The sequence below is a fragment of the Rasamsonia byssochlamydoides genome (assembly GCF_041956645.1).
Source record: "Rasamsonia byssochlamydoides strain NRRL 3658 unplaced genomic scaffold VTN77scaffold_37, whole genome shotgun sequence".
NCBI lineage: Eukaryota > Fungi > Ascomycota > Eurotiomycetes > Eurotiales > Trichocomaceae > Rasamsonia > Rasamsonia byssochlamydoides.
In genome coordinates, this window is record NW_027192420.1 from 34217 (window position 1) to 57121 (window position 22905).

At 48.8% G+C, this 22905-nt stretch overlaps 8 protein-coding genes across 8 annotated transcripts; 3 read left to right on the top strand and 5 right to left on the bottom strand.

Moving 5' to 3' along the window:
- Positions 1 to 442: 442 nt before the first annotated feature.
- VTN77DRAFT_5094 (uncharacterized protein) lies at positions 443 to 891 on the top strand (the record flags this gene model as incomplete). The annotated part of the gene is made up of 3 exons (XM_069421225.1): positions 443 to 517; positions 584 to 637; positions 724 to 891. 3 exons carry the CDS (start codon positions 443 to 445, stop codon positions 889 to 891), a joined length of 297 nt encoding a protein of 98 aa, XP_069277088.1.
- A 782-nt stretch (positions 892 to 1673) lies between these two features.
- VTN77DRAFT_5095 (uncharacterized protein) lies at positions 1674 to 2159 on the bottom strand (the record flags this gene model as incomplete). The annotated part of the gene is made up of 1 exon (XM_069421226.1): positions 1674 to 2159. One exon carries the CDS (start codon positions 2157 to 2159, stop codon positions 1674 to 1676), a length of 486 nt encoding a protein of 161 aa, XP_069277089.1.
- A 130-nt stretch (positions 2160 to 2289) lies between these two features.
- VTN77DRAFT_5096 (uncharacterized protein) lies at positions 2290 to 4743 on the top strand (the record flags this gene model as incomplete). The annotated part of the gene is made up of 3 exons (XM_069421227.1): positions 2290 to 3109; positions 3186 to 3484; positions 3544 to 4743. The coding sequence occupies 3 exons, from the start codon at positions 2290 to 2292 to the stop codon at positions 4741 to 4743; spliced, it is 2319 nt and encodes a 772-aa protein (XP_069277090.1).
- Positions 4744 to 7984: 3241 nt separating this feature from the next.
- VTN77DRAFT_5097 (uncharacterized protein) lies at positions 7985 to 9256 on the top strand (the record flags this gene model as incomplete). The annotated part of the gene is made up of 4 exons (XM_069421228.1): positions 7985 to 8128; positions 8181 to 8516; positions 8571 to 8713; positions 8764 to 9256. 4 exons carry the CDS (start codon positions 7985 to 7987, stop codon positions 9254 to 9256), a joined length of 1116 nt encoding a protein of 371 aa, XP_069277091.1.
- Positions 9257 to 13046: 3790 nt separating this feature from the next.
- VTN77DRAFT_5098 (uncharacterized protein) lies at positions 13047 to 14888 on the bottom strand (the record flags this gene model as incomplete). The annotated part of the gene is made up of 2 exons (XM_069421229.1): positions 13047 to 14578; positions 14711 to 14888. The coding sequence occupies 2 exons, from the start codon at positions 14886 to 14888 to the stop codon at positions 13047 to 13049; spliced, it is 1710 nt and encodes a 569-aa protein (XP_069277092.1).
- Positions 14889 to 15071: 183 nt separating this feature from the next.
- Positions 15072 to 16234, bottom strand: VTN77DRAFT_5099 (uncharacterized protein; the record flags this gene model as incomplete). Its single annotated transcript, XM_069421230.1, has 4 exons — positions 15072 to 15173; positions 15226 to 15442; positions 15813 to 16077; positions 16159 to 16234. The coding sequence occupies 4 exons, from the start codon at positions 16232 to 16234 to the stop codon at positions 15072 to 15074; spliced, it is 660 nt and encodes a 219-aa protein (XP_069277093.1).
- Positions 16235 to 18801: 2567 nt separating this feature from the next.
- On the bottom strand, positions 18802 to 19131 carry VTN77DRAFT_5100 (uncharacterized protein; the record flags this gene model as incomplete). Its single annotated transcript, XM_069421233.1, has 2 exons — positions 18802 to 18823; positions 18908 to 19131. The coding sequence occupies 2 exons, from the start codon at positions 19129 to 19131 to the stop codon at positions 18802 to 18804; spliced, it is 246 nt and encodes an 81-aa protein (XP_069277094.1).
- A 2151-nt stretch (positions 19132 to 21282) lies between these two features.
- VTN77DRAFT_5101 (uncharacterized protein) lies at positions 21283 to 21957 on the bottom strand (the record flags this gene model as incomplete). The annotated part of the gene is made up of 1 exon (XM_069421234.1): positions 21283 to 21957. The coding sequence occupies one exon, from the start codon at positions 21955 to 21957 to the stop codon at positions 21283 to 21285; it is 675 nt and encodes a 224-aa protein (XP_069277095.1).
- Between the last annotated feature and the right edge of the window lie 948 nt (positions 21958 to 22905).

A 22905-nucleotide genomic window follows, 5' to 3' on the forward strand; every position in this document is an offset into this window, starting at 1 on the left:
ATTCTTGCCTCTTTGTGACTTGTCACATCGGGCTGTCGTCTGAAGATTCGTATTGGATGAAGTTGGCAGCACCCCTGGAGGCCTTTCCCTTTCGATCGCAGGCTGCAGGTGCCATCGAACATTTGCCTACAGAGGAGGTGGTGACTACTGTTGGGTATTCACTGCCTGGTCATCATTTTATTTTCCGAGACAACCCGATGTTGCTTACCAAGCTCCCCGGAAAAAAGCTGTTCCCTTTCCGGCGAGTCAATCTCATCAAAGCGGTACGCGGTCGCCGATGGCCGGGATAGGAAGCAACTTGGTGGGTTGGTCCGGGCATGCCTAACCATCCTGCTGTCTCCTCCCTGCGAGCTGACTGAACGATTCCAGGTCAGCAAGATTGGAGACTCCGGACAAGACCCATGATGGCATCAAGCTGTGCTTGTTGATTTGACGATTGTGGATGCTGCATGAAATATATTTCCCCCACTCATGCTCGCCCAACAATCTCCATCCATCAACTTGGAACCATCAACCCGTAAGTACTACTTAGGCAGGTCCCCGGTACCAGGTACCTAGCAGTATATCTCAATTTCTTCGGCAGGGGTTCATTGCGATCGGGCCCAGCTTTCCATGCTCGGTCTGCGCTGAAATTCACGTAGGATCTTCTCCCCGGCTCCTTCCCCGCCTTGCCTAGCGGTGACATTCAACGGGATTCGCTGCTCACTCTACTCTCTCACTTAGCTCGCATCATTTGGCCATCCATTATTCCCGTTCACCCTGAAAACAGCTCCCTCGGCACGAGGAGAGATACTGGTGATCGCATTCCTTGTCGGTCTTTCCTCTCCTCTCGCATTTCTGTCAGCGGTCTGCTCTCAGCCGCACTCTGCATCTCGCCCGTTTCTGCAATAATTTAATTAAATTTGTCGTCTCTCTTCACTACGGACGTTGTAAGTCGCAATTCCTCCTCGTGCTGCACCGCCTCAATGCCCCTCTACTCCGTAAACCCAGTCCACTGCATTTGTCCACCCCACATGCTTCCCGCCGGTACCCGTCACTGTTCTGTCGGCTACCCCGCCGATAGAGGAGGCTGCTTGGAATCTGGCAGGCTGTCAGCGATGCCGGGTTCCCCCAGCTAAGACGCCCGTCATGAACTGGCACTTGCCGCCGTGACATCTCCGAGCCTTAGTTTCTTATTATGCACCTTTTTCCTGCGTGTGTCATGGACCCTCAAGATTGGCCTTTCATATGGCAAATCGATGTTGACCCATCAACTTGAATTTCCTCGAACGAGCTGTGATACGACATGTGACTGAAATTGCTCTCGCAATCCTACCCAAGTACTCCATAAGCAGGCGTGACTTTGTTGCTTGTTCCCGATCAGATAGCCACTGGGGTCTTCTCTTATGGTGCGATCTTAAGCTGATGATATCGTCTTGCACTTAGTCCTTGTTCTCATACTTCCAGCTATCGTGCAGGGAATAATCCTCATTCCTTGTCACCTTACCCTATAGCTTGCAAGGAAGCTGGCTGAGTCGATCAAGCGTCAGGCTGACCGCCTCACTGCTCAACCGTCTTACCAACAATATTGTGCTCCTACGGTCTGCATTGTACCACTAGCTGCGCAATCTTACCACTGCATGCTCACACTGGAGCTTATCTTGTGAGGATTGATCAGAGTCTTGGGTGGTGTATCACGTATCTTTGGAGCTTTCATCTGGTCTCTGGTGCCTATTCGACAACAGCGGAAAACGCTTCCTCTGATCGGTCCCGATCGGATTCCACTCGTGACTTGTCGACGCAGGAAATCCACGGCATGGGGGCGTAGGTTGTGGAGGAACGCGTGGCTGCAGCGGGTGCCAATTAACTAGAGTGGTAGGATCCCTGTCCGAGGTCGTCGCAGTGCCGCCCACTCGGATTATTCCACACTGCAGAAGTGACCTGGAATTTCTGCCTTGGCCGTGGGCATCGCGGATCGGATCGGACCGTCGCTTACAGCTGCAACAATATCTGAATTGCGGCCGGTGTGTCTGCCAGAAACTTTCCGGATCAAGATCCGCCTGTATGGTTCTTGATCCCAACTCGCAGTGAGCTCTTTTCTGGAAGAAAAAGAAACGTAGGGGAAAGAATGGGGCGTTGCGTATGGGACCGATCGACCCCAAAGGTGGAGGGGAGAGCATGAATCGCGGATCTGCCCCGGCTTGCCTTCCACTTATCCGTCTGCGAGACTAAATAACTCGGTTCTGCTTTTACATTACCAAGAGATTCGGTCAGCGTCGACTACGCAGAGGTTTTCTGACTGTGTCGAAAATGACGGAGTCGTTAGGATCGGGTTTTGACCGTATTCGTGCGGCTCTCATGTCGCCCACGAATATTGAATCTCACATACCATATTCGCCCTCTACGGCACGGTCGCCGGACAATTCAGAACCTGTGAATGACAGCCTTTTGAGTACAAACACTCCGGATTCTCCAGAGCTACCACAAATGAGACCCAACAGCGATACCTTACATGGCACACCGGATGACGCGCCACGTTTCGCAGTCCCACACGGTCCATACGTCACTACCCCGCAAGAAGATAATCCCTCAGTTACTGGAGCTGCTGTTGCTGTATCAGCTGAGTGGTTCGGCTCCGATTCGGAGATGGCTGAGGTCCCCGAATCAGGGCAGGCCGCTGTGTCCTCTATCAACATGAACGATAATGCCGATCTGGAATCCTTTCTCCCTCATTTTGCCCAAAGCGTGCCTGGTGGGAATAACGTTGCTATTACCGAAGATACGGAGAATGAAAATGCCGGTGAACTCATTCAGGATTATGATTCACTGATTTATGACACCCTATCGTCATCCTGGGACGAGTCGGAGGATGACGGCAGCGATCCAGAGGGCACGAGGAAATTCTATCTGGGAGACAACGAGCATGATATAGATGAGATAAGACAATCGTACAGCACGCTGCGAATGGAGGACCACGATGTTTACCAACATGTTTTCTATCAGCCAGTGTCCCAACAATCAGACGTATGGGGATTTCCTATGCCTGCAGGTCCGGCCAACCATGACTCTTTTGAATCTGAGGAGCCAATTGACGGAGATCCTCACTTTGGAACTCCAATGCAAGGATCGAGTAAGACAGACGTTTTTTTTTTCTCCTTCCGATCTCTGTCTCACTTCATAGGTTTGCTGACATGTTGATTGTTTAGCTCACGAACGGAACCTCACGATCGAGCAGTTCATCCGGCAATGGCTCGCTCGAACCTCCATCAGCTCGCTCAAAGGTTCGCTGCGACTTCAGGTTCCTCGCCCGTCAATTGAGGCTACGAATGTCGCGAATTGGATTCGTCCGCAGAAGATTGTTCGCCCTCCAGATTTCCAACACGACTTTTATGATATTCAACAGATCCCCTGGCGGGAGAAGTTGCGGGTTGATCGGGCGGATGCACGGGCGTTACGTGATGCGTGGTACACCTCGTATCATAATCTGGAATACAAGCCGAGCGGGGTTCGCGACCTTCTGACCATTATTCTTCTCTCATGACCGTTGCTAACCTGTGAATGTAGTTCGAAAGGAAACTCCCCTGTGAAGAATTCTACTTTCGAGAAAAGGCCATGTACACGCAATGCCGAGCGACGATCGAGCACTTTCAACTCCGAAACCTCATGTCCGTCACATCTCATAATACCGTCCAGTTTTCTCACGAATCGAGGCTGTATTCGTGGATCCCGACGTACAATCATCTGACGTGTTTGATCGACCTGTCGAAACCATCGCCAGAAACAGGGTTTCAAGGTCCGGTGAAGATCTCCACCATGAAGGCTAAACTCGGCATTTCTATTGCTGGAGGATTCTGTGGGGAGTATTGCATGCATGTTGATGGCACGCAAGATGGCAATGTCCAAGGCTTCGTCACGAGAGATCGCAACGGGATCACGAACCATATTGAAATCATCCAGCACCGCACGAATCGGTCTCCGGTGGCGGTGTTTGCATCAAATGACAAACACCTTCGCATCCTCGACTGCGAGACCAACATTTTTGTCGCGGAGCACGCCCTGTCTCGTGCCATCAACTGCACGGACACCTCCAGTGATGGCCGGCTTCGCGTGGTTATTGGCGACTCTCCCGTCGCGTGGGTCATTGAGGCGGAGACGGGCCGGCCGATCCAGCCGCTGCGGGGGCATAAAGATTTTGGCTTTGCGTGTGCCTGGTCTCCGGACATGCTGCACATCGCAACGAGCAACCAGGACAAAACGGTGAAGATTTGGGATGTGCGCACGTGGCGTACCCTGGAGACGATCGATTCCGATGTTGCGGGCTATCGGTCTCTGCGGTTCTCCCCGGTCGGAGGAGGTCCTCGAACGCTTCTCATGTGTGAGCCAGCCGACCGGATCTCCATCGTCAACGCCCAGACGTACCAGACTCGTCAGGTCCACGACTTTTTTGGTGAGATCGGCGGGGCTGATTACACGCCTGATGGCAGCTCGATCTGGGTTGCCAACACGGACGAGGTGTTCGGGGGGTTCATGGAGTTTGAACGGCGGCAGTGGGGCCAGAAGTATGGCTTATCGTTCGCAGCTGCAGCGGCAGCCAAGCGGCCGTTGGACGGGGGACGCCCTGTCTATTATCGTGATTTGCCCCACGAGTGGGTGAGCGAGTCCGCTTTAGAAGAGGACGAGAGGTGTGTCCTCAGTGCGTCTGAGAGACGGTTACGATTTCTGAGAAGTCTTAGCGACGAGGCGCATGATAATCTTCTCCTTTAGCGAGAAGTTGAATTCTCCTTCTGTGTCCAATATTGTCCGAATCTATATTCCCCATTCGTTTTGTTCTGGCGTTTTGCATCTTGGGATGGATTGGGAGGTGGGTCAGTCAGCATTGAGCATACGCATACCACACCTGGATGGGAGGGCATGGGCGGCTATGTGGGAGTTTTACCCATATCGTGCATTTGGACAGAACGGGGTTTTTTTTTTCTCGTATTCTTCCCATTTTTTTCCTGAAGAGAATTAATATATAGCATTGTCAAATAACTTGATCAGTATCCATATCCTTTTGTTGCCGCTTCTTCATACCCGCGTGAGGCCTGACTGACGAACATGCTCACGAACTTGGCCGCTGGGCAGCCACGATGCAGTCCGCGTCACCAGAATGTTCCAGCCGCGTCTCATGACTTATTAATATCAGATTCCGACAGTGCTACCTGGCTTCGTACCCGATAATGTTTGTTAATTTACATCAGTTAGCAGAAACTTCGACCTCGACGATCGGACCCCGGTACTGCTTTCGTGCCCAGCCAACATAATACACCATGCTTCCAATCGAAACCACGCCGAGCGCTACCACAGCATAGTTCATGTTTTCTGCAGTTGTCTGTGCGACTGATGGCCAGAATCCGAAGAAAATCATGAAGATGGAATACATGATTGCCACAATGTTGTTTGCAATCCCCAGCCACCCTTTTACTCGATAAGGACCCCATGTATATCGAGTACGTTTGGCGGTTTCATTGGCGACCGAGATACCATAATCGCCCCGTGGCTCTGCAATATCTCCTCTCCACCGGCGGTAGAGGAGGAGAGAAAGAACCACCACGTATGAGCAATAGAGCGCCTCAAGGACAAACGAGACAATGTCCAGCAGGACCGCCGAGGATCCAAGGTTAATCACCGAGAGAAGCATACCCAGGACGACAAGGAGATAGGTGCATTGAGTTGGTATCGCGGTGCGTCGGTTGACCTTGGAAGAAGAATAATCAGGATAGAAACAGGATCACGCCATCGGTGAAGGGAAGCTTACCTGACGAAGCCGTCGCCAGCCTGGCAGGGCCTGGTCCCTTGAAAAAGACCAAAGCATTCGGCTCCCGGAAGACAACAGAGCGACGTTAGAGAACACGCCTAGGGCCATTATCAAGGCTGTCAGATTTGTCGCCGCTCCGGTGCTGTCCAGGCGTTTCGCCAGAATCTCGACGAACGGGAATTGCGATCCGCTCTCGAGAATAGCTCGCAGATCACCAGCACAGAGAAGGAAGACAACCAGCACCGCGAGTCCTTGACATCCGTTAAGGAGGATCGAGACTATCAACGATCGTGGAACGATCACGGTACTATTTGCAACCTCTTCGGACATCTACAGGGCAAGATTAGCAATCCGATCAGATCTGCCGACAGTTGCAGGAGGTTTCTTCTCACGTGGATGGCAGCGTCAGTACCTAGCGACTGTCAGCGGATCGTTGGCAATATTATGTATACAAAACAGGTGAATCCCTACCGAGAAAAGCGGATGCCGTTCCCTGTAGGCCAAGACAGACAGCCAAGCCCTGTGTTGGCCAGCCGCCAGCGTTAAAGAAGGTGGTGAAGATCTCATGTGCATTTCCATGTGGGCCAAGAGTGGCCATCGGAATCAACACCGCGAAGAATGTGGAGGATCAGAACCAGGACTTCGATGACAGGAAGGATGAAGCCCAGCCAGGTATTGATGCCCATGCACGTCAGCAACGCAGCATCCATGATCAACATTGTTTTCCACCCCGTTTGCTCGTAATCCGGATTGTTGATGGCGATGACTCCCTGCACGACAAATGCCCAAGAAAGCGCCGTGGCCGTCGGCGTCGCAATCCAGGCAGCGGTGGTAACCCATCCTTCATTGTGTCAGTGCTGGACTTGGAGTGCTTTTTTTTTTAACATACCAGTAATGTAGCTGAGAAATCGTCTTGAGCGTTCTGGCGCCAGAATGCTGGTCCAGTGGTATTTCCCGGCTGCCTTGCGAGGTATCAGCATGCTCTTCTCGTGTTGACCAAAACGAGGCGCGAATCATACAGATGGGAGCATGCTCGCCAACTCCCCCATTGCGACAGCCACGCTCAGCGTTCCCACCCAGCAGACTAGGAAGCCGTACAGGAGACCGGCTGGTCCACCGCTGGAGGCATCGGGTTAGCGTTTCATTCAATTGACTGAATTCTGGACGTACTTCTCAAGCCCAGCAATCAAGCCCCTGGACAGATCAGCCCGAGTCCGCACAGATATCATCCAAGGCAAACGAACACAAGCGTCCCTTCCCAAGTCATCATGAGACTGCACGTAAACCCGACCATACTCATGAAACCAAACCTGCGCTTGGTTCTGTTAGTCTTTGAGCGACTGTTCAAGCCATGTACTGTACATACCTCGAGAACTTGCTTCTTCCCAACTCGGGCCAGCTCCAAGGCATCTCTGTCGTGGACATTCCCGACAGTTGCGACTTTGCTGCCCTTCCCATCTAGATCAGTCAATGAATGAATTTGCAGGCCTGCTTCCATATCGAGAGCAACTCAACAACGAAATTGTCTTCGGGGGAACAGCTCAATGACAGGTAATAGAAGCGAAATCAGTCTTCTACTCAACCATCTGAGACGGCGCTCTAGACTGATATATAGGCATGTCCAGCAACCATTGCACTCAGACGAGAAGAAGCTTGTTTCGATCACAGCCTGTACTGGCTCTAGCTGCATGGTGAGCCACGCCGGCTGTTTCTTATCTTTAGTTTTGCATTATTAACATGACCAGCCTCGTTGATTTCCTCGGTTTAATCTATATAAATCATTTGGCGCGCTGACATGCATCCAGCTGAAGGAACTAATTGCCGCCACCCAACCAGCATTTTGACTTGCGCTTAGTGGCCCCCAGTTCAACTTGGACACTATTTATTTTTATTCTCGTGATTAGTCCTTTATCACACAAGGACTATAATTATGCCCGCTGTCTACGTGCTTACTTCCGAATTTAGCTTCACAAGCGCGTTTCTGCACATTCGTCATGACGGCCCCCAAGATGTCATAGTGGCGCAGAAGGAACTGCTACGGATGAGATGCTGCAAAGAAGGGGATATCCTTGTCGAGCCAGAGCTGCAGACCACATGGATACGTTAGGAGAACGTCGTGGTCCGTGCCACTCGTAGAGCTCTGATATAGCTCTTCCAAGCATTTGCTGGGCCGCTTCTGAGCTTGCTGTTTACGTCCTTAACGGCATCATGGAAGATCACAGTGTTACAGTGAAAGTGGTTACGTGGTTTCTGCTTGTTGTATCTGGCTGTGCGGTCGCTACGCGCATCGCCATCAAGCGGTCGACACTGAAGAAGAACGATCTCGATGACGGGTTTGCTGTTGGTGCTCTAGTATGCGATCCACTCTCCTGCCTTGTCGACTGCTACTGACGAAGAACGACAGCTCTGCAGTGTTGTGGCGGGTATTGGGGTCTCCGTCGCCGCAGAAAATGGCCTCGGGCAATCTACCACCACAGCCGCCGACACGCAGCAGATCATTCTCATGGAGAAAACCATTTATGTCGCGGAAATCTTTCATATCCTTGCCATCTGTCTGGCCAAGCTCTCTCTTATCACCCTCCTTATCGGCACCTTGTCGGTTGTGCCGTCGTACCAGCGCATGGCTCTGGGGTATGCTGCGTTCATCGTCGCGTGGATGCTGTCTTCCATTTTCCCGGTGATCTTCCAGTGCCGTCAGTCCCGGGTTTGGGACATTGTGGCGGGGACCTGCCATGATATGGTGAGGCATGCATACTCTTCCCAGCCGTTGCCAGACTGACGACAGAATGGGCAGACAGCATTCTGGTGGTCGTTCGGCGGGATCAGTATCCTGACCGAGCTGATTCTGGTCACCCTTCCAGCGCTCATGCTCTACCGGATCCAGATGCCCATGAAGAAGAAAGTGATCGTAATGAGCTGCTTCGCGACTCGATTCTTGTATATCCCCTCTGTCACCATACGCAGAAAATAAGCTAATATCTGTGCAGTGAAATCGCCGCAACCGCCCTCCAAATGTCATATACGCGCGCCTTCAACCCGTCAGGTCCCCGGCCCCATCTCTCCCTCTCGCTCATCCTCTGGCCATGGTTCATGTGCGCGCAGGTCTGGCAAACCGTCACTCTGATCTCAGCGTGCCTTCCGTATCTCCGACCGTTCCTGGAGGCCTTGCCTAGCGGCATGCTCCAGTCGGAGGAGATCCGGCGGCGGGGGCTCAACTGCGAGGATATCCCGCAAGGCTTCGTGGTCCACAGGTGGTTCGCGGCAGGCAGCAAACCGTCCACGTTGCGCGATTTGGAGGGGAGTCAGAGCGGAAGCAGCATGCAGGGAGGATCGCCAGTCAGCAATGTGACTACGGTAAGTGATGAGTCCGGCGTTGTAGGAGCTACGACGATACCACCTGGACAGATAGATACATGTATGGATCCGATGGCAATCACGGTGTACAGGACTGTGGATGTGGAGAGGGGTTGGCAGAACTGATACTTGAGTCTTCTATACATGAACTTGTCCAATCATTTATTTTGTTGGTATGGCGCCTGGTGAATATCTCGTTTTCTACTTATAATCTTCCATATTTACTACCTAGATACCTGAAGCCAAGCCAAGCTCGTATTTGTCCGTCAACAGCGATTTTCACATTTATTGAAAAAAAAAAGGCGCTATTTGGTGTACAAATAAATATTTATGTATACCTTCTCTGGTGAACAGATAGAACGGACTGTTGACAGATAAATAAACCAACCACCCAATCAATGAATCAATCAATGAAACAAACAGACTGTATCCCGAATCTATGACGCCTTATCTGTCCAGTCGAGTCAGTCGAGTGTACTCGATTCAATAATTAATTAAAGCACGAGTTTCATCACGATGTTAGTCCAATCCGATTCTTCAAGTCTTGTACAGTCCAGTGTACTACATCCTAACTGTACCCACAAAGAACGCTCACTCAGTGGGAAATTCATTTCCTTGCATTTAATTTCATTGATCTATCCATCCACTCATTCACTTCTGAAGACACTGATGGCGTAGACATAGGCATAGACATATATCACTGTACTCTACTATTCTGTATGTGTGTACTATGTACATACACTTTCAGACACCTAGATGAGATAGCATCATTATCACTGTATACTAATATTAGTAATTGTAGCAGATTCGGCCTAAAAAAAAAGAAAAGAAAAGAAAAGAAAACAGGTGCCATGACAGCATATCCTTGGTGAATCTGAACTAATAGGTGCAATAGCCTGGTAACAGTATTATTTTTATTATCGTTATTATTATTATTATCTCTTCCATCTATCTTCTATCTAATAATCGTCCATCCTGTCATGTCCTGTCCTCCTGGACAATGATACCATCCGCTCGTGCACGGACTATTACCGCTGGAGTGGTGGTAGCGCCCGCTCGTGCATGAACCCGAATCCATCTGTAGGTGTTCGAAATGGTACCTCCCTACCCGCCTGCCTAGGTACGGCATCGGTGAAGATTATGCTTATTTTTAGGTACAGTAGTACAGAGTATGTGCATGGACGGAAGACGAGACTCGAGTACCTGCGTTGCTGTCACGAGAACAGCTCAGGAGTGGACTGATTACCTACTTACCTAGGGCATGTAGGTGGTAAAGTAGGTAACCAAGAAGCTCGGAAGCAATAGAGCAACAGAGCGCCAGTTCAGGACTTTATTTTATTTCTCTCTGTTTGTTTGATTCATCTGCTGCGAAGCAGGCAGGTATTGCGTGCATCTCAATGGCCTTCACCCTCCCCTCCTCTCCAAAAGGCAGATGACCGAACTGAACTGAACTGAACTAAGTGACTTGATGATGCTTCTTGAATTCTCAACTTGACTTTCTCCACAAACTCAACTGCATGGGCCATGCCATGGCGGCGTGTTGACGCAAGTTGATAGACACTTAGGCCTGGAGACGTCTGCTGCAATCAGGAGGAATTCAAACGGAAGGACTACAGAGCATTTGTATACCATACAGTACGGAGGACGCTGTGCCGAGAAATGAAGGCATATTGGAATAGTGACAACGATATTAAAATGTCGCGGAAATGTGACTCAGTGGTTTGCTGGCGGCAGCTGCAGACCGATTCCGTAGGGAGATTCCATCTGTCTGCAATCTGCCGTGAAGCGGATGCCTTCATGCAAGAATTTGGATATCGAAGAATAGGACATGATCCGAAGTATAACCACATGCCGGAAGGTGAAATCCAAAACTTCCAAGTCAACATGCACGTCAAAGGCCTTAAAGTCGCATACATTTGCAGCAGACCGCTCGCAAAACTAGATGATCGTTCGCATTGACAGGTTCTGTTTGTAACAAACCCAAATCCCATTAGCTAGTAGGTTTATCTAGAAGCTATGAGGCAGTTCAGAACGAAGAGACTAAGCTGGGGGAGAAAGAAGCTATCTACGAGGTCCAGCGAGATATCTCACGGATTCTGCCGGCAATATGCCTCACCGCCTAGTGCACCGCCTAGATCGGACCGTCACACTGTTTCCTATCTTGGGCCGCAGAGGATGTTTGGTTGTCGCCGGACTGGATCGACCTGGCACTTGGCATCTCGAAAACAGTAAGACGTGAGAACACTCGAGAGCCTTGAAAAAAATAATGTCAGCATCTGTCCAAGAGGTTGTTTGATTGCTGGACATACCTGGTTGTTGTCTCAAGTGAGGGCAAAGAGGTGCACGTGACTCATAGATATGTTGACAGACACGTGATGTTGATCTTGTATCACACGTGACAGTAGAGTGAGATTCACGTGAGGAAAGTAAACAAGGCACGTGACAGATAGAAGATGTGGGAATCCATCCCATGAGCAACTCCCGGCAAGATGTGTAAATGGTAGTAGCGAGGCCATTGCCAAGGTGTGCCGTATGGGGCTGAACTCTTGCCTCTTGTCTTGCAAGCCTCTTGCCGAAGAGAGTTGAATGCTATACACATGTACAGCAGCAAGCAAGCAAGCAAGCACACAGCATAATCGATACAAATGACAGGCTCTCCCCCATGGATTTGGCGATGATGGAACTCCCGGAGCATCCAGGGGGAAGTCCTACTCGTGAAGTCGCATTCGAGAAGAATGACGGAATGTTGTATAGAAAATCTATACACGGTGCAATGATGTAGGCACGCAATTGTGGGTGGTCATGCTCAGGAAGTCCGTTGTATATGGAAGAATCCACGATGGAAGGTCGTATAAAATATATATTAGGTTTGATGATGAAGGCGCATAGCATTGGTGGAAAATCACACTCGCAAAGTCGTACTCAGGAAGTCTGTTGTATTCAGAAAGAGTGAATCATGGAATGTTTATATTTTACCCAATATAGTTAAAATATATATAAGGTGTGATGAGAAAAAAATTGAAGCAGCAGACTTGACCAGGGGGATTTGAGGGGTTATTTATGCCTCTCAAGGACTGTTCAAGAACTACATTCACCGTGATTTTCTATCAGTGAATCAGCATGCTCATTACAACGCCCTGTTGGAGGTCTTCTACCCATATACTCCTGTATCTACACGTGAATACTTCCTTGCTTTGCCTCCTCTTTTCAGTTTAGCGGCTGGTCAGATTCACAAGCATAGCACATCTGAGTATATGTTTCTATTGCTGAGACGTGAATGTCTTCGCTTAATCTCCTTCTTTCAGTTAGGGTGTGCCAGAGTTGTGAATGACAGAAGTAGATGTTATCAACTCAGTGACGACTGAGCATCCAAGGAGGCACGTGGAGGATGATTTACGTGAATGAGCCTTTTTCGGTGAATGAAGTTGATGGATAATGACAAGGAACTGCACAAGACAGGATAATTACAGCAGAGACCCCAGAAGATACTTCGTCTGAAGATGTAGACCAGCACATGGATATGTTGTCAAGACGAGAACTACGAATGCCACTACAAACTCGACCGACCGAATCTCGATCAAGGGATTTCGAACTGCCTACTGTGTTGGTTCTACAGGAAGCGAAGCATCATGAGCAAACATCAATGTAATTAACAGATATACAGGATAAAAAGATACACTGAGACCAAAAGTAAACACGGCACACCATGAAGTAAATAATGTATATCTACTACATCAAAAGCGTGAATTATTTAGTACAGAAGATCAACAAACAACGCTTTCAACAGAAGCTCTCCACCAAGGCGGCTGTATTGGCAGAGAAAAAGGACGAAAAAGAGAAAAAAAGCGAACATCCAACGCCGCCGAAACCCATGTCCAACGCTTTACGATGGGAGCTTCACAATCGGATCGACCGTTTAGAAGACGTCAGCACAACCCCAGCTGCGCTCAACGCCGAACTCGCCCAGGGGCTTCCACAGGTCGTTGGCATAGGAGAAGAAGACGGAGTCAGAGCCGACCTCGGCCACCATGCCGGTCAGGGCAATGAGCTGCTCAGCGATACCAGGAACAGCCAAGCCGTTGGCGTTACCAGCAGTGGGCCAGCCAGTCTCCAGGTTGATGACATCGCTCTTGCCAGGGCAGACACCGGCGAGAATTTGCATCTGGCTCTTGGTGAAGGAACCAGCGTTGAGAGGAGAGACATCAGAGTTGAAGAAGGGGTGAACGTTGGCACCGACGATGTCAACAACACCGCAGAGGGTGGAGCCATACTGCTGCCAGATGTCAAGAGGCTCAGTGGTGGTGATCTTGCCGGTGTAGCCCGCAGCCTTGAAGGTCGACAGGCTGGAGGTGATGAAACCGGCAAGCTCGCTGGCAGTGACGTAGCCGCTGAAGACGGCTTCGTTGCCAACAACGATCAAGTCAACAAGGTCCCACTGAGCCCAGGAAGCGATCTGCTGGACCTGGCTCTGAGCACCAGAGACACCAGTGTTGGAGATGAAGACACCGAGAATCATCTTCAGACCGTGCGCGGCAGCAGCCTGGCCAACGTACTCGAGGCCGTTGCAGTCAGTGGAGTACAGACGAACAGCCTTGAAGCCCTTGTTGGCGATGTCGGCAATGTCGGACTCAATGGTGTTCTGGTCCTGGCAAGCACCGGTGGAGGTGTAAGGCGTGTAGGTCATACCATAGTGGTTAGTGTTGAACAGAGAACCGCCGTTGCTGCTGGCGCTGGCGCCGGTCGCCGCGGGAGCAGCCGCGCTGGAGCTGGCAGAAGCAGCTCCGACGGAGATGCCAATCGACAGCGGAGCGGCAGAGGACACCGGAGCGACCGAGGACAGCGGGGCGGCAGTCGGGGTCACCTGGGCGCTCACGGAAGCGACAGGAGTGCTGGAGGGAGCACCAGTGGCGAAGGGGCAGACATAGGTGTAGTCGGTCTCAGTGACAGTCACAACCTGCTGAGGCTGGGTGTAGGTGCCAGGGGTGATGGTGGCCGGGGTCGGGATGACCAGGACAGTGCTGGAGGAGACAGTGGTAGTGATGGGAGCAATGGTGTAGGTGCCAGCAGAGGGGCAGACGTAGGTCGTGCTCTCAATCACGCTGGTGACGGTGGTGCCCGAGGGCTTGATGGTAGCGTAGGGGCAGACGATGGTGGTCGAGGTCTCAACAACAGTGGTGACACCGCCAACGGTGTGGGTTCCCGGGGGCACAGCAGTCGTCATGGGAACAGGAACGGTAGTCTCGGCCGACACGGTGACCGTGGAAGCCGGAATGGTGTAGGTACCAGGAGTGTGGAAGGTGGTGAGGGCCGGAGTGGGCAGCGGCACCGCCGGAGTCGAAGGGGATTGAGAAGGACTAGCCGTGACGGTCACAGTGCTGTAGCTGGTCGACTTGAGAGTCGTGGTGAGCTGGACGGTCGAGGGAGTCGGGCTCGGGGTGTTGGGGACGACTGCAATATCAATCAGCAAGTTGTTCACTCAGTTGTCTCACTTCTTCGCCTCGTCTCTTCGCTATCTCATGACAACTCCCAACACTGCGTCCTCCCAAATTCGCGATAAGATGCTCAAATCAGGGTACTCACGGGTAGGAGAGCCCCAGTAGGTGATGACTTTGGTGGTGCAACCGCAGGTCTCAGCCGACAGGGGAGCAGTCTCCAGGCCACGACGGTGGTGGAAGGCCTCGTGGGCGTGACGGTGGTGGCCATCAGCCATGGCAGACCCCAGGAGGGCCGCCGCAGCGGTCAGAAAGGCGCCCTTCATCGTCGCAGAATTCAATGCCAAAGAACAACTCTCGAAGTATCAACGGTGGTGGGATGCGAATAGAAAACGCGTGTCGTAAGGAATGCCCGCTAAACGAGTGAAGCGGTGGTAGGGATCGTACGAAGGAACGAAGTTGCGAAGAGGACGCAGAGCCTTGGAGATCCGGAGGAGGAAGAAAAGAAATCAGCGTGGAGAGGGGGGATGGCCCGAAGAAAAAGAGACGGCCGCGGCAGGAGTGCCACGGTTCAGGGGTCCCTCAGGTCCAAGCCGGGGCAGGCCCAGGGGCTGGCGTAGCTGATTTGCTAGGCTAGTCATCCCCAGACGCTGTTGGACGCACAGTCATCGCTGGAGAAATTAGATGCGCTGGCAGGGAGGTTCGATAGCCAAGAAGGGAACTTGTTAAGTGGCCCAGCGACGCCGTCCCTGCAAGCAGCCCGACCGGCGCTGCGGTGCCTCCACTTTCAGGTACCCCGCGAAGCTCATTGGCGAGTTCAGCTAGTTTATTAGGAGGAGCCTTGTTCGAATGAGGTAAGGAGATGCCGGGCAGGAGGCGCCTGTATGCCAGTAATCTGTATTCATCCGTACGGAGTACTTGATACTGATAATCATATCAGACGGAAAAAGTATTCACCAGCTGCATCATGACAGATGGTCGCTCACGTCCATGTAGTATGAGTACGGAGTACTCGTCAATTGTGCTTTTTCAACAACTCCAGCTCACAGGTGCTGTGACTAGTTCTGGTGTGGGAGTAATTTCCGCTTGTCTCGGGTTACATATCGGCCCCTTTCCTAATCACCGGGCAATCCACTAGAGACTCGATCTCGCGGACTCAATAATAGTACTCCGTACTCCGTATGTAGGCAAGAATCGTCAAAGCAATATTCTGTCTTAACTGCTTCCAGCCTACGATCTCACAGACTTACCCATCTTCGTGCCAAATAATAATGCTCTCCACTTCATCGCTGACAGAATCCTCTTCCACGTCGCACCGCATCGCGACTGGCAAGGTGGGCAGAAGGAAGTCACGAACGCTAGGAGGACGGCCAGTCTCAGGTTGCGACTTCCAAGCCTGGCGGTCTGATCCTTCCCTAAACCCTATCAGGACTAGCCCCAGCCCACCGCGGTGCGCCGGTTCCTGGCTAGTCCATTTGTGGAAGCTGCGCCAAGATCCTTCATTTCCGCCTTTTCCTACGGATCGCCGTGTGGATTCAACCTTCCAGCTCTGGTTTGTCACTGCCTGCCTAAAAGCCTAAGTTTATTTCTTCTGACCTTGGTCCGACTTAGGCAGGTCACTAACATGATAGTGGCGGTTTCGTGGCTTCATTTGACTTTGTGGCAGCGTCATTGGTCAGGGGAGGTCAGTCGTTTCTATCTTATTCTCTTGAGAGAGGACATGCAAAAATAATCCTAGAATGCCAGACATTCATGTCCTGGATGAGTGGGAGGTCGGCCTCGGCACTTTGCGTTGATGAGAGCACGCCCCTCCAAGCTTTCTGGACACGTGATGCCGATCTTTTCTCCACAGGTTTTACCAACCTCAAGGAGTTCACAACCTCCCTTCAGTTCGGCAGTTTCTCAACCGGTTGACCCACCTCGAATACGCGCGAAGATGGCATTGGGTTAGTCCAACGTGCGAGAACTCCGTGCTGAAGCCTGAATGTTTTCTCCGTACGGAGCACTCCTTAATTAAGATCAATAATAAAGGCAAGTCCTATCTAGAAATCTCATTATCGACAAGCTAATAAACGTTGTCTCCGCCATGCTCAAGACTATTGCCTCTATCCCTTACTACGGAGTATCGAGTACGGATTAACTCCGTACGGACTCCGTATAATGAAGTAGTGCTATTTCCAAATTCCATAGTCCAACGACCAACTTCTTTAGCACAAGCTATTTCAACAAAGTCGCTAGACTCGCTCTCGAGTCTCTGTTCAGTGTTCTGGACCACTCAAAGTTAGATGAGCAGAACTGGGATCGGCAGTTCTGGGCCAGAGAATATTCTACCCCGTAGACGCGCGTGCCGACTTGGTGCTGATTATCGAAGTTTATTGCCTTCTAAACAGTGACCACCGACAGATCAACGCTCTAGTATCTACTTTGTAGTAATTATCTACAACGGTGGCTTGGCATCAGCTTTCTTCAGGACATACCAAAAACGGTTGATGCGTCTGGAGAAGATTCAGGGATATGGAATAGAGAGAGTCTGTACTCCGTACTGGACGTTGAGAACCCTTCTCCTCTTCCATCCATTCTTGCAACTACAGAGTGTTGCTCAGTAATTTTATTTTCGGGCTGGGACTCCGTACTCTGTATGGAGTAATTCCCGAGGTCAATATGAGCTCGATCTATTCTGTACGTGGATCTGGTCCCCTGAACCAGTCTTTCTCTGGAGTCTGGACGTTGAAATCTTAGATCTAGAAAGCTAAGCCCCTTGCACCATCAGGAGTATGTGGTTGTTCCCTGGAACCAAGTAAAGAACAATGGTAGAGATCTGTAAAAACATCTGCTCAATAGGAGATTTAGATTCGTTTCTCATTTCAAAGAGTAACAAGATAGGTGACTGATCACTGCACCAGATAAGATCGAACAAGATCGAGATACTCATTTTTTGTCAGCGTTCTGGGAGTTTGCGATCTGGCTGTGAAGCCCTGCAACTACCTAACCCGCGACAAGGAAGGTGATAGAAATCTACCGAATATGAGGGTTTTTGGCTTATAATAAGCCTATATTTCAGTTCTTCTTCTATCTTTCGTATTCTTTTCTTTAGAGAGCTCGCTAGGCCAATATGATTCTCTTCTGTCTGAAAATCTTCTTACACAAGCTGTATGTGCCATGCGTAAAGATATATATACTTCGTATCCAGGACCGTACAACACAACCAGATAACACAAGACCATTCAAGCAGGGCGTACCACTGCTAAAGACATTTGGTTGTCTTTTCAGTCAGTCATTTTCTGTAAAATCACCGCAACCTCTAATGGTATTGAATCGATCATCCTGTTGATCGTCCTGTCTGTCATGCATACTGGCACGGCACCTGATGAATCAGCCACAATAGGGACATATTATTCTTAGTTAGAATACTGACAATGACAATGGATCAATAGATAGTAATTAACTGAATAAAGCAAAAAAAACCCCCTTACAGATAAAGACAATAGGGAGTAAGATGTATGTATGTATGTATGTATGTATGTATGTACAAAAAGCCTAGCCCAGGACAAATATATATAAACTCCAGATATATTTTCAACCACACAAGCGAGCACCATCCTCGGAAAATTAAGGAAACTCTGAGTACTGGCGACATATGTTCAACGAGAACAATAGGCTCAAGTGATTTTTTAAGAAAAAATCATCTTTTCACAGATCAGATCTCTGTTCTAAGTCTAATGGATAGAGCATAGAAACTACATAATCGAGTAACGAAACAACAACCAAAAAAAAAGGAAAAAACAAGTAGCATTCCCGTCCTACGCCCGCGCTAATAAAACATATACATTCGCATGTATACTGTATACAATAGATAACTTCGCACACAAAACAAAAAACACAACAGAACAAATCTTTGAATTCTCACAATCAACGGTGCCCTCCACTGTCAGTAAAAATCAAGAAACTGTGCAACTTTTTTCTATTCTCTGCTTCTTCTTCTGCTGCTGTTGTTGTTGCTCTGCAAATGCTGGATCATGATACATGGCTTCGTCGTAGACTTCGTGAGGCGGGAGGATGGGGAGCGGTGGTCGTGGAGGAGGATGAGGGGGATGAAGATGATGATCATGTTCATGATCGAAAGAATGAGACGATGAGATCAGACAAGAATCGCCGAACGGACGAGGGTTCGTCAAATAACGGTAATAATGCTGATGCGGATGATGATGCTGATGGTGATTATTATGATTCTGCTGGCAGCTAAAAAGAGCTCCCAGTAATACTAAACCGACGCAACAAATCAGTCAGTCAGCCGTCCGTCAGTCACTATGCCGTTTTTTCTTCTTCAATGGACGTTGATACTCACCTATTCCACAAACTCTCCAAAAACCCCGGCCGATGATCAACATCCCGTTTCGCCCAGCCATGGTCCACATTGTAGTGCTTGACATCCTGGAGACCGGAGAACATGCCGCGGCCGCTGGCACTGCGTCTCTTCTGAGAAGCAGGATCGCGGATCCAGCGATTGCTGCCGAAGTCGTTCAGTTTTGGGGTGTCTTGGCTGGTGTTGTTGTCTGGTTTAGAGGACATTGCTGTTGATTTAGATATGTAGGTATTTGTGATTGATTTCTGGTCGATCAAGGAATGACAAGGAATTGATTTGTTGGTCCAATGGTCAGTAGTATTGTTTGTGTTTGTATGTCTGACTGATGATAATGATGATGCGCTATGAAATGAACAGCTAGAGAAGGACAGGGTCTTATATACCTTTCGTGGTTCTGAATATAGAAACCCAGCCATATGGTACTACCAAGAGAACGGACTGGAACATACCCCAGGACGACCATCTGACCACCCGGATGTAAGGTATATCGAGGCTACCTAGGAAGCGGTGCATACCGTATGATACAGTGGCTCCAGTATAAGCTAATTGAATAGTGAGCATGACAGGGCCCGACAAGGCTACTTAATCGAACCTAATTACCTACTATCAAACGAACCTACGAGAATAGAAAGAAACAACCAGAACATGATCCTAATCATTATCGTCCTGAGTCGACAATTGAACGACCACATGGCTGAAGACTACACCATGTTGCGGAATCAATCAAGTCTCGTAAGATTCACGATTTTTGCCGGAGTTGAGAGCTTGGTTGCGTATGTGTTGGTATTCTGGCACCAAAGAAAATAAACTATTAAAGCGTTGCATGATGCTACCTACCTAGGTACAGTACCTGGTATGGATCCAGCGAACCGGGTCGGTTCCGGTTCCTTCGATTTCCATCGATGGGCGGACCTTTGTATACTCACACTCGGTTTGCCGTCGGTGCTTTCATTATCTCATTTACCAATTGTTTTTTTTTAATATAAATATATCTAAATTGATTACTATCAGCAGCTATATAGTATAGAATAGATGACGTCATCTCTACAGTTGGAGACAATTCAGTCATTACCTCTATCGTCAACGTACTACTGTACGTATATCGTAGTAGGAATAAGGGAATATCTCGAACTACATCCATTCAAACCACTCCATAATAATGCAGCTTGTCATTGGTCGAGTGTCATGTTATATCATGACATGTCAGGTTATGTCAGGTGATCTCGGGTTATCCTCGGAGGTTGTCGGCGATGGGGATCTGACTAATCAGCGAAGGGGCATTATACATACTAAGACTCCTACCTAACCTACATAACCCAGGCCATAGTACTATTGCGACATTGCACAAGATGTTTTCTTTTCTTTTGTTTCCTTTTCCCCTTCCTTGTGTAAAGTGTCTTGTACTGTATGTACTGTACGTACAATAGGCTTTTCTAGCATACTCAATTGAGCTTCCTTACAGCAGTGAAGACACATGTATTATATTAGCACTAGTTCATAAGTATCCGCCACGAGCCCATTTTCCCGCAAAACCTGTATATTTCAAAGGTTTATTTCTCAACAAAATTACATCGTAAGGGTATTAGAAAATATTTTAATTAGAAAATTGGCGAATCTAAATTTTTCTAGATATAAACTTTTTACGTAAATCATCATAATTATGAGATTTTTAACCATAAACTTAGACCAAATTGTATCAAAAATTTAAACTATTAAGAATAAGTAATTAAACTATATATTTAATCAATACTTTTTTTTTTAAATAGGAATATTCTTATATTTAAGAGAATAACTATATAATTTTTATTCAAATGGATTAATATTAAAGGGGTTTATTTTTCGGATATGAAATTTTTAAGAAATTTTGGACTAACTTCATCCTCAAAAAAGTAGGTAATACAGGCTTTAGGAAAAAGAATTTTCTATAGAAAAAAATTACTCTGACCAATTTTCTAACTAAATATGTATTTTAAAATTATCCTTTATATATAATACTCTTGAATAAATTTTTATTTAGTCTAAAATACGCAGGTATTGCGGGAAATTGGGCCCGTGGTGGAAACTTATGAAACCTAGCTGTAGTGAAGACGAAGGAACTTAGCTGTAGGTCTATCATAGATGGAATAAAAGTAGAATGCAGCAAATGAGTTAGAGAGCCAATAAAGATATTAAAAAAATTTTTTTCCGGTCAAATCTAGTCACATTACTTAGTACATGTAGTAACCAACTCTACTAGTGGTAGCACCAGTAAAGGCAGATCTAGAGCAGACATCTACAACTTGAAATCACCACCACAGATGCCAGCGCAGGAATTTGACTAAGTGCCCGTTGTTATTATCGATGTACAGGGCGGATAGTTACACCATCTCCGCTCGGAGCTTGTCCCTTCTCTGACCCAAAAGTTCTATCCTTGGCCATTCATCCTGGAGCTCCTCTTGAGCCCTTGCGATGGCCGCCTGTTCGACCATCTCCACGGCGCGTTCGTTCAGCTTCGTCTGCAGCATAGCTTGGTGACGCTCAAACGCAGCTCGGTGACTATCCATCTCAGTTTGGAGACGGTCAATCTCAGCTCGGTGGTGTTTTACATCGACATCAATCTGGCGGACGTTGCTGTCGCTCTTTTCTCTCCGGGCGTTCAGGGCATCCGCCTTTCGCTTGAACTCCTCCATCATCGAGTCATAAAGTGGCTCCACACGGCTCGCAGGGATTGAGTCAATGAACCTGTCCGCTCGACGGCGCTTCGACAGTGGCTCAGACAGAGTGCTGGGAGAGGCGGACATGGGTTCGGAACGAGGGACGTCTTCCTGAGAGGCTGTCGCGGAGAGTTGAAGTCCAGCATCATTGGCAACGAGATGTCCTGTGGTTGGGGCTTCACTGGGGGCCCGATTAATCGCCGGTCCGCCCGGAATCTCAACGACTATGTTTCCGTGTTCGTCTCTGAGATCGGCGTACGGGTCGAGCTCCAAATAATCGTGATCGTCGGCAGACGTGTCTGGGGAGGGGGGCTGCGCAGTGGTCACGGCGGGAGGCATGGCGGTTTGTTGGGCCGGGGCGGGTCGCAACAACAGATGTAGCTTGATACTTACAGAGCTCGAATGTCTAAAGGACAACGAAGGGAAAAGAGACCACTGCGGCGGTATTAGTACGCGTGTCCCATATAAGAGAACCAGATAACCTACTGGATACTGCCTGTTTAAGAAGGCAGTATAACTTGAAAGAAGAAACAGCAAATGACCAGAGAAACAAAGGAAATGGGGCAGATGGGGTTCGTGGTGTGTTGTTGCAGAAGAGAAAGAGAAGAAGAAAAAGAGAAACTCACATGTTGAGCGTGGTCTCTCACAAGATCAGTCCTTCCTTGTTTGGAAGGCCAGATATGTGACTGGCTGCTGATGTTCACTGTCTTTGCTTTGATCTCTTGCGATTCACCTTCTCATTGTTTCCAGCAATAGCCATCAGAGTCACTCGCATTATGTAGTGCATTTCCAGCATCCATATACCCATGTCCTGTTGTTACTTTGTCTCAGTAAGTACTTTCAGCCCAACAGATCACATGGTTCATTTTCTAGACACAAGCCTACAAGAGAATGTTGGGATACTAGTTTTTACATGAGTTTTAGACAGGTATTGACTTTCACATAGTCAAATCTGGTAGAACTATGAAAATCGCGTTCACTACGTGTATTAGATATTTCTTACTTAATACTATATTAGAGAATAGTAACTAATTTTCTGTTAATAATATACTTATTATTTGTCATAATAAAGAACTAGCACTCAGGCCCAGACAAGACGAATCGAGTACAGGGAATTCGCCCATAAGACATGGCCTTGGGAGGTTTATGGTGCGGCGAGTGAAGCGCATTGCCCTGGCCCTAAGCCCTAAGCCCTGAGTCTGGCCAAGAGACTCTGCCAAGACATATTGAGCATTGAGATTGATACGTGGTCAACTTGCACAGGATACTTGGTGTTGAGGTTATGGC